The sequence below is a fragment of the Narcine bancroftii genome, chromosome 3 (assembly GCF_036971445.1).
Source record: "Narcine bancroftii isolate sNarBan1 chromosome 3, sNarBan1.hap1, whole genome shotgun sequence".
Lineage (NCBI taxonomy): Eukaryota > Metazoa > Chordata > Chondrichthyes > Torpediniformes > Narcinidae > Narcine > Narcine bancroftii.
The window spans coordinates 251,883,120-251,896,647 of record NC_091471.1 but is presented as its reverse complement, the minus strand read 5'-3'; the positions used below and the strand labels follow the sequence as shown (position 1 = coordinate 251,896,647).

Here is a 13,528-nt window from a genome sequence, read left to right as displayed (position 1 = left end):
AAATTCACTTATCTGGTATCTACCAATACCCATAGGTGCCGGATACCAGGGTTTTACTGTATATGCTCTGCTGCTGGAGAGCAATGACAGATTAAACCAATCGATTTTAGGGACTGCAAATCCATTGGCAAGTTCAGCAATTCCATGGGACACAAAAAAATTGGGCAGGGTTGGGGATTGTGGGGGTGCAGAAGTTGGAGCCCTGAATACACTGACCTTCAAATTACCTATAATTCTCAATTAGTTTACACTCACTGGTCCCGCAACAGGCAACAATGAGGATCCTCCTTTGTAAAGATTCCTTGTATCCAAATCAATTTGAAATACTATGTATAATTTAAAATGTAGCATAAAATGCATAGACATGCACACCTGAATTGGAGCAGGGAACTAGTTGCAGCACGGTTAGCGAAGCTGTTAGTGCAACGCTGCTACAGCGCCAGAACCGGGGTTTGAAAAATACTTACCTCTTTAATCAGCAAGGAACTGACACAGAGGTAACATCCAGATTTTTGACCAAAGCCTTTGGCAAAGTTTGCAGAGGATCCATCTGCAGTTGTCGTGATCTAAAAATATATTCAGATGTGGGGGCTTTTAAATGCCAAATAGTTCTCAATTTGGAGCAAGCAATACAAATATAAACTACAAGTCAAAACCCTCTTCAGAAATGCTACCTTACAGTTTATAAAATAAAGCCAATTATATGGTATCTGTTACAGTAAGTTCTTGGATCAGAGAGCACAAAACAAATGTTTATATGAACCCAAAGTTGTGGTGGTGCTTTTACCTCAAGGAATTCACACAGGGGCATTGCTTTACAGCTTGGTTCTATTGTTGTATGACTTTTCAGTTATTTTGACCTGTGTATGAAACTTTTGTCCTTGGAGGATTTGTCCATACCTTCTACATCATAGATTCCAATTCTATCCTTGTGTTTGTACTTCTCTAAACCTACATGCCATTATGATTCCCATTTTCTTTTATTATCACCCTAATGAATCTATTTCAAAGCCTATTTATACCTCATCCACCACATTTTCTTACTATACTTGCTGCACAGAATTTGCAATACTGAATAGGCCATTTGCCTTAACTACCTTGAAGTTGTGAACTTGGACTCTGACGTCCCTCCTTTGTTTCTGCTACCAATTCAATTTGTCAAGGATCCCATGGCCATGGAGTTTTCTGACCTGGGAGCCACACAACACTTTACAAAGCAAAAAGAGATAATCTGCAATGCATAAGTGACCTTCGTACTTCCTTTAAGATTCAATTATTAGTTAAATACAAACTTCTGTGAACAAATCCTCAACTAATCCATGTCTTTCTGGATAATTAATACCATTCCTCTAGTTTGAATCAGAAAGCTATTTGGCCCACCATGTCTACATCCATCTGTTTGGTGGAACACCACTAGTCACCGGCAGTCAGCCAGAAAAGGCTCCCTTATTCCCATTCTTTGCCTTCTACCAAGCAGCCAATTTTAAAAAAATCTATCCTAATCTCTCTCGTAATACGAAGGGCTCCTGTCTTGTTGAGCAGCCTCATGTGCGGCACCTTGTCAAAGCCCTGAAAATCCAAGTCAACAACATCCACCATGACTCTCCTTTATCTGTCCTGCTCATTACTTCTTCTCAGAACTCCACAGATTTGTCAGGTAGGATCTCCCCTGAAGGAATAGAGAAACATGCTGGAGAAACTCAGCAGGTCATACAGTTTCGAGTGGAAGTAACAGGTAACTAATGTTTGAGCACATTAGGTACCCTTCACTTACTGTAGATGCTGCGTGACCTGCTGGTTTTCTCCAGCAGGTTTCTATATTTCACTTGACACCAGCATATGCAGACTTTCCTGTTTGACTCCTTGAAGGAAACCATGCTGACTTCAGCAGATTTTATCTTGTACTTTCAAGTACTCTGGAACCCTATTCTTAATAATAATGAAGAATTTTGCCAGCCACTGAAGTTAGACAAACCAGCCCATCATTCCTACCTTTGCCCCTCTCCCTTCTTAAAGAATAGAGTGAAATTTTCAAGTCCTATGGAACCATTTCCAAAATTAGTGCTTCCGAAAGATTTTCATTAATGCATTCACAATCTCATTAAGTAATTCTTTCAAAACTCTGGGGTGTATTCTATCTGGTCCAGGTGACTTATCCACCTTCAACTTCCCAAGCATCATCTCCTTAGTAATAGTGTCTACACTCTCTTCTGCCCACACTCTTGAATTTCTGGCAGGCCACTGGTGACTTCCACAGTGAAGAATGACTCAAAATACCTATTTTGTTTATTTGCCATTTCTTTATTCCCCATTACCATGTCTTCCAGTGTAATTTCCCACTGGTCCAATGTCCATTCATACCTCCCTTTTACTATTTATACATCAGGAAAAAAAAACTTTTGACAGATTTGTACACCATCCCTCAATAAATACTCCTCAGGACCCTACCAACATAGTTTATGTCTTGCCCTGATTAATATCCCAATCTGCATTATCTCACATTTATCAGGGTTGAATTCCATCTGCTATTTTTCAACCCATTTCACCAATGCATCGCTATCAGCCTGTGGCTTCCGCTTACCCTCTAGACCAGGGGTGGCCAACCTTTTAATGTTTAATCTTTAATTTAGTCATACAGCAAGGTAACAGGGCATTTCAGGCCACGCATATGTACCAAGAGTGCAGATTAATTGGGCGCCATGGACACGTAGGCTGAAATGGCCTGTTACTGCGCTGCATGTCCTAATTAAAAATTAATAGGTTGGCCATCCCTGCTCTAGACTAATAGGTTGGCCACCCCTGCTCTAGACTAATCAACTCCATAAATGTATTAGTCACATCATATGTACTAGCTCCCAGCTCTAGTCATAGGCATCCAATAACATAAACAACTCTCTACCATCTCCAGCCACCAAATAACAAGCCTATTTTGGGTTCAACTTCCCAAATTGTGCTGGATTACAATGGGCCCCAACCTTAAAGACCAGCCTCCCTCATGGGATCTTGAATTCCTTTTTTAAAAAAATGTTTCCCCACTACTGACTAATCAACCTGCAATTACTTGCATCATTTTACATTAACTGCACATTTTAACAGTCCTCTAGTATCCAGAGGCTGTATTTTACCTCACTTAGATTTTTCCCCCCCAGTCACCAGAATGAAATTAATTCCTGTATTTTATTCATTTTCAAGGATACTTACTACTGTCTTTCTAACCTAGTTCATTCTAGTCAGTATATCACATCCACACAGGTTTACCACCTCAAAAATACACACTTTATTTATCCCTATATGAATTTATAAGAATCTCTGGGATTTCAATTTTTTTTTTTTTAAAAACTCCCATTAATTTTTTTTAAACCATACCTTGTCCCTAGTAGGTTTATCTCATTTTATTTCCAATACTGTACACTAAGCAGAACAGAAGCTTTTGCAAAATGGTAAAATACTTGATCAGAATCCCACCTCCTGTTTTTCAACAGGCACTTGGAAGTGCTGAGAATAACTTCTTAGGAAAAAAAACCCTTTGCCCACTTGTCCATATTGACAAAGCTGCCTACCTTTGCTTCAATTTGGCCCACATCCCTCTAACCATTCCGATTTAGGTCCTCGTCTAGGCATACTTGAAACATTGTAATTGTATCACCTCCACTATTCCACCACCTTCATGGAAACGCTCTCAGTTCTCCTTTAAGAGTTTCCCCACCTTAAATCTATGCTCTCTAATTTTAGATATCCTGAGACTGACCTTACCCCCCTCCTTCATTATTTTGTACATCTCCCAAAGCTATGCTCTCTACCTCCTATGCTTGAAGGAAACGTCACAGCCTATCCTGAATCTCCTTTTAACTCAAGCCCTCCAGCATTGACACCATCCTCGAGGCTTTTCTTCACCTTTTCCAGCTTAATGACACCATTCCTCTAGCTAACTTTTGTACTCAATACCCTAGGCTAAAATGCAGGAACTTTCTGCTGAATAGCTCTATTTCAATGCCTTCACCCCATGAATAGCACAATGTCTAAAGGCATTTCAACACATTCAGGGGTTACCAGGAATTGGTATAATTTTGACATGCCTGCGGTGATCATACAATAATGGGAATGTCTATGGGAATAACTATTTGATAATTTCCTAACTTGTGCCACTCTTTTCAAAAGTGAATTCAACATGCATCAGGTGAATGTGAACTATAATGAGGCCAGACATACCAGTTGATATTCTTTTGGACTGATGCTCTGACTTGAAGCCCATCCAACTCCAGTTAAAGGATAGCAGTTTGAATCACTGGTCTCAGGTGCAGCCATCTGGAACAGTGTGGAAAGTATTAGCCAGTCACAAGTTCATCAAATCAGTCCTTTCAGATGAAATGAAAGCAAACTAAAGGGGATGTGGGGGGAAAAAAAACCCAATCTTTTCTTGAATAGTATCCAAGCTTATTTGAAACCAAAACAAAATGCAATAAAACTCCATCAATATGCTATCCAACGATGTGGCAATCCCAGCTGTTTGGCATCTATCTCATGCTCCCTTAGCACTCATCAGGCCCTTAGTCGTTAGGTGCTTTCACACTACCCCTGAAAGCCAGTATTTAATTGCCTTTTTACCGTTTCACTTACCTGAGTGAACATGGGGGGGGGGGTGTCATTTTCATCCTGTTACTTGCCTGCATTTCGCATTGGCTCCAATGTAAAAGGCTTACCGACCTTCCTGGGATGCCAGCACTGTAATTCTCTCGGTCATACCTCCTTTAGCACTGGGATGCTGGGTCCTGATGTAAAAAGTTACACTGAAAGGGCTTTTCTTGGTTCAGTGTGAGCCTGGCTTTAAACACAGATCGTTGACACACCAATTTATAGGATCTCTGTGTAAAAAGCCCTATAGAGTCATACAGCATGGAACCACACCAACCAAAATGTCCCACCTGCTTGTATTTGGTTCATATCCCGATAAACTCATCCTATCCGTATACCTGACCAATTTGTTCTTGAACACTGCAATAGCACCTGCCTCAATCACCTCGTCCAGCAACCCATTAATGCACCCACCACCCTCTGTGTTTTTTTTTAAAAAAAGCTATCGCTCAGGTTCCTGTTCAATCTCTCCCCTCTCACCTTAACCTATGATTATTAATTCCACTACTTTGGGCAAAAGACTGTGTAGATTTAAAATTAACTCTGGTTTACTGGAAAATGTATTTCAATATACATTAACATCTTTTAAAAAGTGAATTAAAGTTGTTTTGGGGTATTAGAAATTATATGCAACAGTCCAGAAAATTACTGTCCATACCAGACAAGCTGTCATTGGAGATTTACTGAAGTTTGAACAAAAGAAATAAGCCTACATTTTTATAGAAATTCGTTATCTCATTAGGTTATCCACATTACTGCAATACAAGCAAATCCAACCAATTTCAGAGCATGATTGTTGAAACAAATAGGAGATCAATGCCCATAGTATTCAGGCAGCATATAGTAGCGCTGCAGTTAGTACAGTGCTATTGTCATGTCAGCTTCTGAATTCAAATCTCCTACCGCCTGGAAGGAGTCTGTATGTTCTCCCCATGTCTGTATGGGCTTCCTCTGGGTGCTCTGGTTTCCTTCGATGTTCCACTGTTGTAAGGGGTTAGTGGGTTAATTGGTCACATGGGTGTAATTGGGCACATGGGCCAGAAAGACCTTTTACCGCGCTGAATCTAATAAAAATGTGTAAACTCAAAGAGACCAATTAACTACAATATCTGTGCCAGCTTCATTTAGCTGGAGGCACTCTCTCCCCAAATCACTTTTTTTTTCCTCTCCCTTCTCAAGGAACTTTGCAATTCTCATTTCTAGAGGAGTGCAAAATCTCTATCTACCTCACAATTGGAGAGTTCATTTCAAACCTTAACCACTGTAAATTTTCCATGTTTCCTCGGACTCCAGATATTTGTATCTATATCCAGACATTTTTTGATGGTACTATTGAGCAAGCAAAGAAAATAAAATTAGGTGGTATGTGGAAAAATTAAGTCTCTAAGACATAATTCAATGCTGTAATGCTCTTATTCTATGAAATTAGAGGGCAGTAGGGGAAAACTGATATCAGGGACAATAAATCATACTGTTGATTATTGCTTGACGATGAAGTGAAAGGATAGAGATTTCACATTCTTCAGTGGACCCAACACCTTGAGTAGACAGATCTAGAATAGGATGGGAAGAATAGAAACCATCAGCTTGTGGATGGGTAATGGTCAGGCAACATATGTGGAAAAAGAAAATGATCCCCTCAGTACTGGTCAGCTGGGCCACTGCAACAGGATCCTTGCTCATCAGAAGATCACAATCATGTCTTTTTTTTAATTTTAAAAATGTTTTATTAAAATCAATATTTTAACCATGTATTATTTAAAATAGCCAATATATAACTGCACAATTCAGGCTGTTATGATTTACACAATGGAGTAAAGTTGTTTTTCTTTTCTAACTGTGCCAACGTGATGTCGTCGTTCTCCTCGTCTTGTTTGCTCATTATGAATAGTCTGCCATTACAGTTTGTTATCTCAGTAACGCACAAATGGCTGGCTTCAGATATCCTCTTGTACCATTAGACAATAGAAATTCTGTATCGTGTGAAATCGAATGGCATTGGTCTCTGAAACAAAGCAGAGGTCTGTTGAATAGGGCCTAGTGTGCACATCCTCAATGGATGCTTTGATTTGACAGTAAAGAGAAAATTTGTTTCTGCAGAAATTTTAAAGCAATATACTTTTTAGCAGATTTTGATCAGTGACAAGGAGGAAAGCAGCTCAGATCCGCAGCAATACGATGAAACATATGTTTCTCTGCTCATTTCTATCTCCAGGTGTAAGTATTCCAGTTGAAATTGGAGTTAATTTTTTTGTTCTTTTAATATTTTGGTGGCAGTATTAGTAATTTCATCTGGTTCCAAATTGCATGTGTGATTGGGTCTTACATTTCTGAAGGGTTGTAAAATGTAGAGCTGTTTTTTTTGGTATTGCACAATTTATTGACATTTCTCTCTTTTATACATACAGTGTACTCTATAATGTTGGGGACAAAGACATATTTTCCTTTATTTGCCCCTATGCTCCACAGTTATTAAACTTGTCATCAGACAATTCACATATGATTAAAGGGTATTTCTGTACATTTTGGTTTGACCAATGGAGAAATTACAGCACTTTTTATACATAGCCCCCTCATTTCAGGACAGCATAATATTTAGGACACATCAATGTGATGTATTTTAAAGTAGTTATGTTTAGTACTACGTGTTGATCCCTTGCATGCAACAACTTCTTGAAGTCTGTGATACATAGATGTCACTAGGTGCTGAGATCTTCTTTGGTGATCTTCTGCCATGACTACAGTCATGCCTTCTTGTGTTATAATTCCTACAAATACACATCACAGCAAATTTTGTTTTTTTTTCAACAATTTGGAACTCTTCCATCTTGAGATTTGGTACGTCACAGGGGCTTGCAGATTTCTACAGGAGTAGTGTGGAGAGCATTCTGACTGGTTATGTTACTGTTTGCTATGGAGGTGCCAATGCCCAGAAAAAGAGGCTACAGAGGGTTGTGAACTCTGCCAGAGCCATCATAGGCATTGGAGTTCACGCCATTAAGAAATCTACAAGAGGCGATGTCTCAAGAGAACAGTTTCCATCATCACGGACCCTCACCACCCAGGCCATGCCCTCTTCACACTGCTACCACCAGGAAGGAGGTCCAGGAGCCTGAAGACAAAACACCCAACAGTTCAAAATCAACTTCTTCCCCTCACCTCAATAAAGCACAGGCACTACCTAAATTTCTCTTTTTACATTAATTTATTTATATTTTTAAAATATAGAAATTTTTGCACCTGTAATGCTTCCAGAAAACAACTAATTTCATGACATATTCATGACAACAGATTCTGATTTTTCTGAGTTAGTTTTTTGGGGATAGATTTTCATCACTTTTCCCCATTTAACGTTCCTTAATGAAGCAACTATTTTACATCCATAAGGTGATCACTCTTAAAGTTATATAGAGAGATAGACCTTGAGAAGAGAAGGCAAGACCTGCCAGAAAGAACCAAAATGAAAGGAACCTTTAATTTGTGAATCCGCTGCTCCCAATGCAGCCTCCTCTGTATTGGGGAGACTGAGAGATTGTTTTGTTGAGTACATTCGCTCTGTTGCTGCAACGGTGAGGACATCCTTGTGGGTAGCCATTTTAATTCCATGCACCACTGTCACACTGACAAGTCTGTCCATGGTCACATGTACTGCTAGCCAAGCTTACCATCAAATTGGAGGAACACCTTTTGGCAGTATCCAATTAGACTGCACTAATATCCACTTCTCCCATTTCCATTTACCCCCCACCCTGGGTCTCTCTCTCTCTCTCTCTCTCTCTCTCACCCTTCTCCTTCCACCTCCCCACTCCCTCCCTTCTATTAGAGAGCTACCCTTCTTAGCCTTCTGCCCTCTCCACATCACTTCTCAGCTACCCTCCCATCTGTATTACCTGTTAGCCTGTGCTATTCTCCCTTATTCCCTTCTCTCCTTACTTTTTATTCAGATATCTACCTGCCTTTCCAGATGCTGCCAGACATGCTGAGTTTCTCCAGCATCTGGGTTTAAAGGCAAAAAGATATGGTTTTCATACAACTGCAGGGCAAAATAGATTGGAAGAGTTCCAGAAGCTTTTTTTTAAAAAATCTGCTGTGGTATATATTACCTATCCCATTGCAACAGTGGACACGACAGAACAGGGGGGTTAAAAGGGGGAGAAGTGGCATTACTTATCAGGGAAAATATCACCCTACGTACCCCACCTGGTCCAGGTGGAACCTGCATTTCTTGGGATTGAGTCTAAAATTCACCTTCTTCGCTCTGTCCGGTACCTTTTTTAAGTTAGCATTGTGCTTTATAACTGACTCGCCAATGACCAGGATATATATCATCAATGATGATGGCGCATGGATAACTGGCAAAGATTTTCTCCATAGAGCACTGGAAGACTTCACTGGCTGAGCTTATACCAAAGGGATTTCTTAGAAATCTGAAACGGCTAAAAGCAGTGCTAAAAATGGTGAGCAGAGAAGAGCGATGGTCTAAGGCAACCTGCCAAAAAGAGTTCTTAGTGCCCAACACGGAAAACAACATTGCACCATTGCTGCAACTTCCTCTGAGGTTCACATGAAAAGGTGTGGTCTTTTGAGCGCTGTGTTTAGCTCTCTGGGGTTGATGCCTATTTTGATTTCGTTGGCATCCTTTTTTGCCACTACCATCGAGGACACCCATTCGGTTGGCTCGGACACCAGGCTATCACCCCTAGACCTTCCATACAGTCTAGTTCTGTTTTGGCTTTGTCTTTCATAGCTACCTGAATCCTGTGAACCAGGCAGACTACTGGTCACACTTTGGGATCAAGTCGCATGGAATGGGTGACCAGTAGCTTCCCAGGTCATCACTAAAGAACTCCTTGTATTTTGGCTCCAAAAAATCTTCCGATAACAGGTTGCACTGAACGACAAAGACCAAGTTCCATGCATGCACTGATGCCAAGTAATGAGATTAAATTCTCCTTCACAATGAAGAATGTGAGGACATGCTTGTGTCCTTGAATAACACACTCCAGTTGTGTGGTCCGCAATGTATGGATCTTGCTCCCTCCATAGCCCACGAGGCTTGTGGACTTGCCGTTTTACTGGAGCTTTTCCTTATACCAGAGCCGGTTGAAGACTTTGAGAGACATCACATTGCACTCGGTCCCTGTATCTATTTTCATTTCTGTCCTTACGCTGTTGACCATCATCAAGACAAATGCCTCACCGTTTCTTCTTACAAAGGCCACTTGTTGTTCTAGTAGACAAACTGTCTACATAGTATTCACCATCCAAACTGTCCCTTTCCTGGTCTGGGGCCACAAGGTCAATATATCTTTATTGTCTGCTCCGTATAGTCCTACACATTTTTCTGTAGTTGTTCCATATGGTGAAATTCCTTCACTATTGTTTAAAAGCTGGGTACAGTTCCCTCCTGGGAACATGATCTGTTCTGCAGTTGTTTCAGGGTGCCCGTTCTGTGGGGTATCTTGGGTGGCTCGCCAATAGGGTCCTATTGCCAAATTCCCTCCAGTGGCTATTGTTAGATGTACTCATCTGACAATGGCTGCTTGGCGCAACTTCCCACCAATGACCGCTACTGGAAGCAATTTGAAGTGCATCAATGGTCGTAGCTCGTGGTTGAGGACTCTAGCCATTTCCTATTATCTTTGGTAGTTTTGTGGGCAAGGAACTTTGAAACTGCCTTAGTGAGCATAAGCTCATTTTCTTAAAGCAGAGTCGTGCACAAATTATTGTCTAGGATGCCCAACACCATGTGGTCTTTGATGAGCACGCCGAATTTGCAAAATTTGCCCAATCTAACATACAATTGGATTGATTCCCCAGGCTTCTTTCTGGTTGTGCATATTAAATCTGTGCCTCTCCATCTGAGGACTATACATGTCCCTGAACTTGCGCTTAAGACACTCAGGGTCCTCCCTGGACTCGGCGGGTTGAATCACACAGTCCTCTTCGCGAACCTCCAGCAAAAACCACTGCCCTCTCCCTTTTGATGGCCTCTGGGCTAGCCAAATTCACCAAAATATATGCTTTTATACATTTACTTGTGCTCATGCACAGCAGCTATAAATATATATCATATTCTTGCTAGAATCTTCGCCACCATTCGGCTACATTGCCATCGAAGATGAGTGAGTCCGGGTGTCTGAAGCCATCTGCCATAATGTCAGCCAAAAACATGGCAGGGGTTTACTCAGTGACTCAGCTGTGATTCATAGCTTCAAGCTTGGTGTCAGAAGTGGGATTGACAGGAACCCATGTTTGCAGTGGTGCTTTGCAATAAAGAGACTTGAAGCCAGTAGTTTTAAAAACCTTTATTAAAGAAATACATACACTTTATACCGCAGGAGTATTTGGAGGAGCTCCAGCTCCCAGCCAGCACTAGATTCAATTGACATGCATCACTGCTGGTCCTGTGCCATGCGCAGGCCCAAGTACGGTGGCCCCAATGCAATTCTAATGGGGCAAGATCGTAGCAGCTATCTACAGATAGGTCTGGGCCTTGGAGTGAGATTCTAAATTGGGGAATGGCCAATTTTGAGGAAATGAGAAAGGATTTAGAATGCATGAGTTGGGATAAGTTGCTTTTTTTTTTGGGTAAGGATGTGCAAGGTCAATGGAAGACTTTCAAAGGTGAAATTTTGAAAGTACAGAATTTGAATGTTCCTATTAAGATTAAAGCCAAAGTTAGCAGGCATAGGGAACCTTGGTTTTCAAGGAATATTTGGGATCTAATTCAGAAGAAGAGGTGTATAGCAGGTACAAGCAACATGGATCAAATAAGGTGCTTGAGGAGTACAAAAAAAATGGAAGAAAAACTTCAAGAAAGAAATCAGGAAGGCTTAAAAAAAAAGAAATGAGGTTGCTTTGGCACACAATGTGAAGGAAATTCCCAATGGTTTCCTTAGGTATATTAAGAGCAAAAGGATAGCAAGAGAAAAAAATAATCCTCTCAAAGATAAGAGTGGTCTGCTATGTATGGAGCCAAAAGAAATGGGGAGATGTTAAATATTTTTATCATCAGTATTCAACCAGGAAACTGGCACAGAGTCAAGAGAAGTAAGGAAAACAAGCAGTGAGTCATGGAACCTACACAGATAAAGGAGGAAGTGCTTGCTATCTTATAGAAAATAAGGGTGGATAAATCCCCAGGGCCTGACAAAATATTCCCTCAGACCTGAGGGGGTCTGGTGTAGAATTTGCAGGGGCTCAGGCAGAAATATTTAAAATGTCCTTTGCCTCGGCAGACCTATCGTGTCAGCGTGCTCCTGCCCCACTGATTTGGTCTCCTCTTACTTCAACTCTATTTTGTCCCCCAGGTCCAGTCCCTCCCCATCTACATCCAGGACATTTCACATACCCTCCATCACTTTAGCAACTTCCAGTTTCCTGAACTCGATCGCCTCATTTACCATGGATATCCAATCCCCGTACACACTCCATTCCCCATAGTGAAGGCCTCAAAGCCCGTTGTTTCTTTCTGGTCCAGTCCCAATCCATCACCACACTTCTCCAGCTGGCAGAACTTGTCCTCATCTCAATAATTTCTCCTTTGTTAAAGGGGTAGCCATGGGTACCCACATGCGCCCCCACTATGCCTGCTTTTTGTTGGCTACATGGAGCAATTCATGCTATGAGCCTACACAGGCAAAGCCTCTCAACTCTTCTTCTGCTGCATGGTGCTGCCTCATGCGCCCACTTTACTGCCAACTTCCACCCTGACCTCAATTTCACTAGCAACACTCTCCCTTTTCTTCAATCTCTCAGTCTCCATCTCGAGAGAAACTCTTGCCAGACATCTTCTCTCAACACACCATCTCCCACAGTTACCTCGACTACACATCTTCCCACAATGTCCCCAATAAGGATTCCACTCCATTCTCTCAATTCCTCCATTGCATCTGCACCCAGGATGAGGATTTCCATGCCAGATTATCAGAGATCTTCTCCTTCAAACTTGGCACCATCAACTTGGCACTCACCCATATATTCTCCATTACCCACACATTTGCCCTGGCTCCCTCTGCCCCTCACACACAATAGGACAGGATTCCTCTCATCTTCACTTACCACCCCACTGCTCTCCGCATCCAACACAACCTCCTCTGCCATTTCCACCATCTACTACGTGATCCCATCATTAGACACATTTTTCCCTCCTGCAGGGAACGCTCCCTCCACGACTCCCTTGTCCACTTCTCCCTCCCCATCAATCATCCCCTTGGGACCAACCCTTGTGACTGCAGATGGTCCAAATGCACCCACATCTCTTCCTGCAGCACCATTCGGGGCTCCAAATAGTCCTTCCAAATGAAGCAACATTACACTTGTGATTCTGCAGGGGTCATCTACTGTTTCCGGTGTTCCTGCTGTGGTCTCCTCTCCATCAGAGAGAGAGACCGGACGCAGATTGGGAGACTACTTTGTTGAGCACCTCAGCTCTGTCCGCCGCAATAGCGTGAATCTCCCAGTGGCCACCCATTTTAATTCTCCATTTCGTTCCCTTGCCAACATTTCTGTCCATGGTCTCATGTAGTGCCAGACAGAGACCACCCGTAAATTGGAGGTACAACACCTCATCTTCCAACTGGGCACCCTCCAACCAGATGGCATTAATATCGACATTTCTGGCTTTCATTAAGCCCCCACCCCACCCCCTTCTCCTCCATTCTCTATCTCCTTTCGCACTAGCATAATAAATTTTACCTTGTCCCTTATCACATCCAATCAACACCTGGATTCCTCCCCCTGTTGTTTGAATTCTGAGACTTTCTGATCTATCCTGTTTCTGCATTTTCTGATTTTTTTTTCTTGAAGAAGGGCTCAGGCCCAAAATGTCGTTCTCTCCAATATATGCTGAAAAGACCGGCCGAGTTCCTCCAACGTTTTGGTGTGTTTACTA

General features: G+C 41.8%; 1 protein-coding gene across 6 annotated transcripts in view; it reads right to left on the bottom strand.

Moving 5' to 3' along the window:
- mvb12a (multivesicular body subunit 12A) overlaps positions 1 to 13,528 on the bottom strand; it is a 69,709-nt gene that overhangs the window by 43,829 nt on the left and 12,352 nt on the right. For all 6 annotated transcript variants that reach the window (XM_069927591.1, XM_069927590.1, XM_069927587.1 and 3 more), the window contains exons 2-3: positions 4,210 to 4,305; positions 468 to 566 (exon numbers count right to left, since the gene is read on the bottom strand). In XM_069927591.1, coding sequence (XP_069783692.1) covers positions 468 to 566; positions 4,210 to 4,305 — 195 coding nt within the window. The remainder of the gene's footprint in view (positions 1 to 467; positions 567 to 4,209; positions 4,306 to 13,528) is intronic.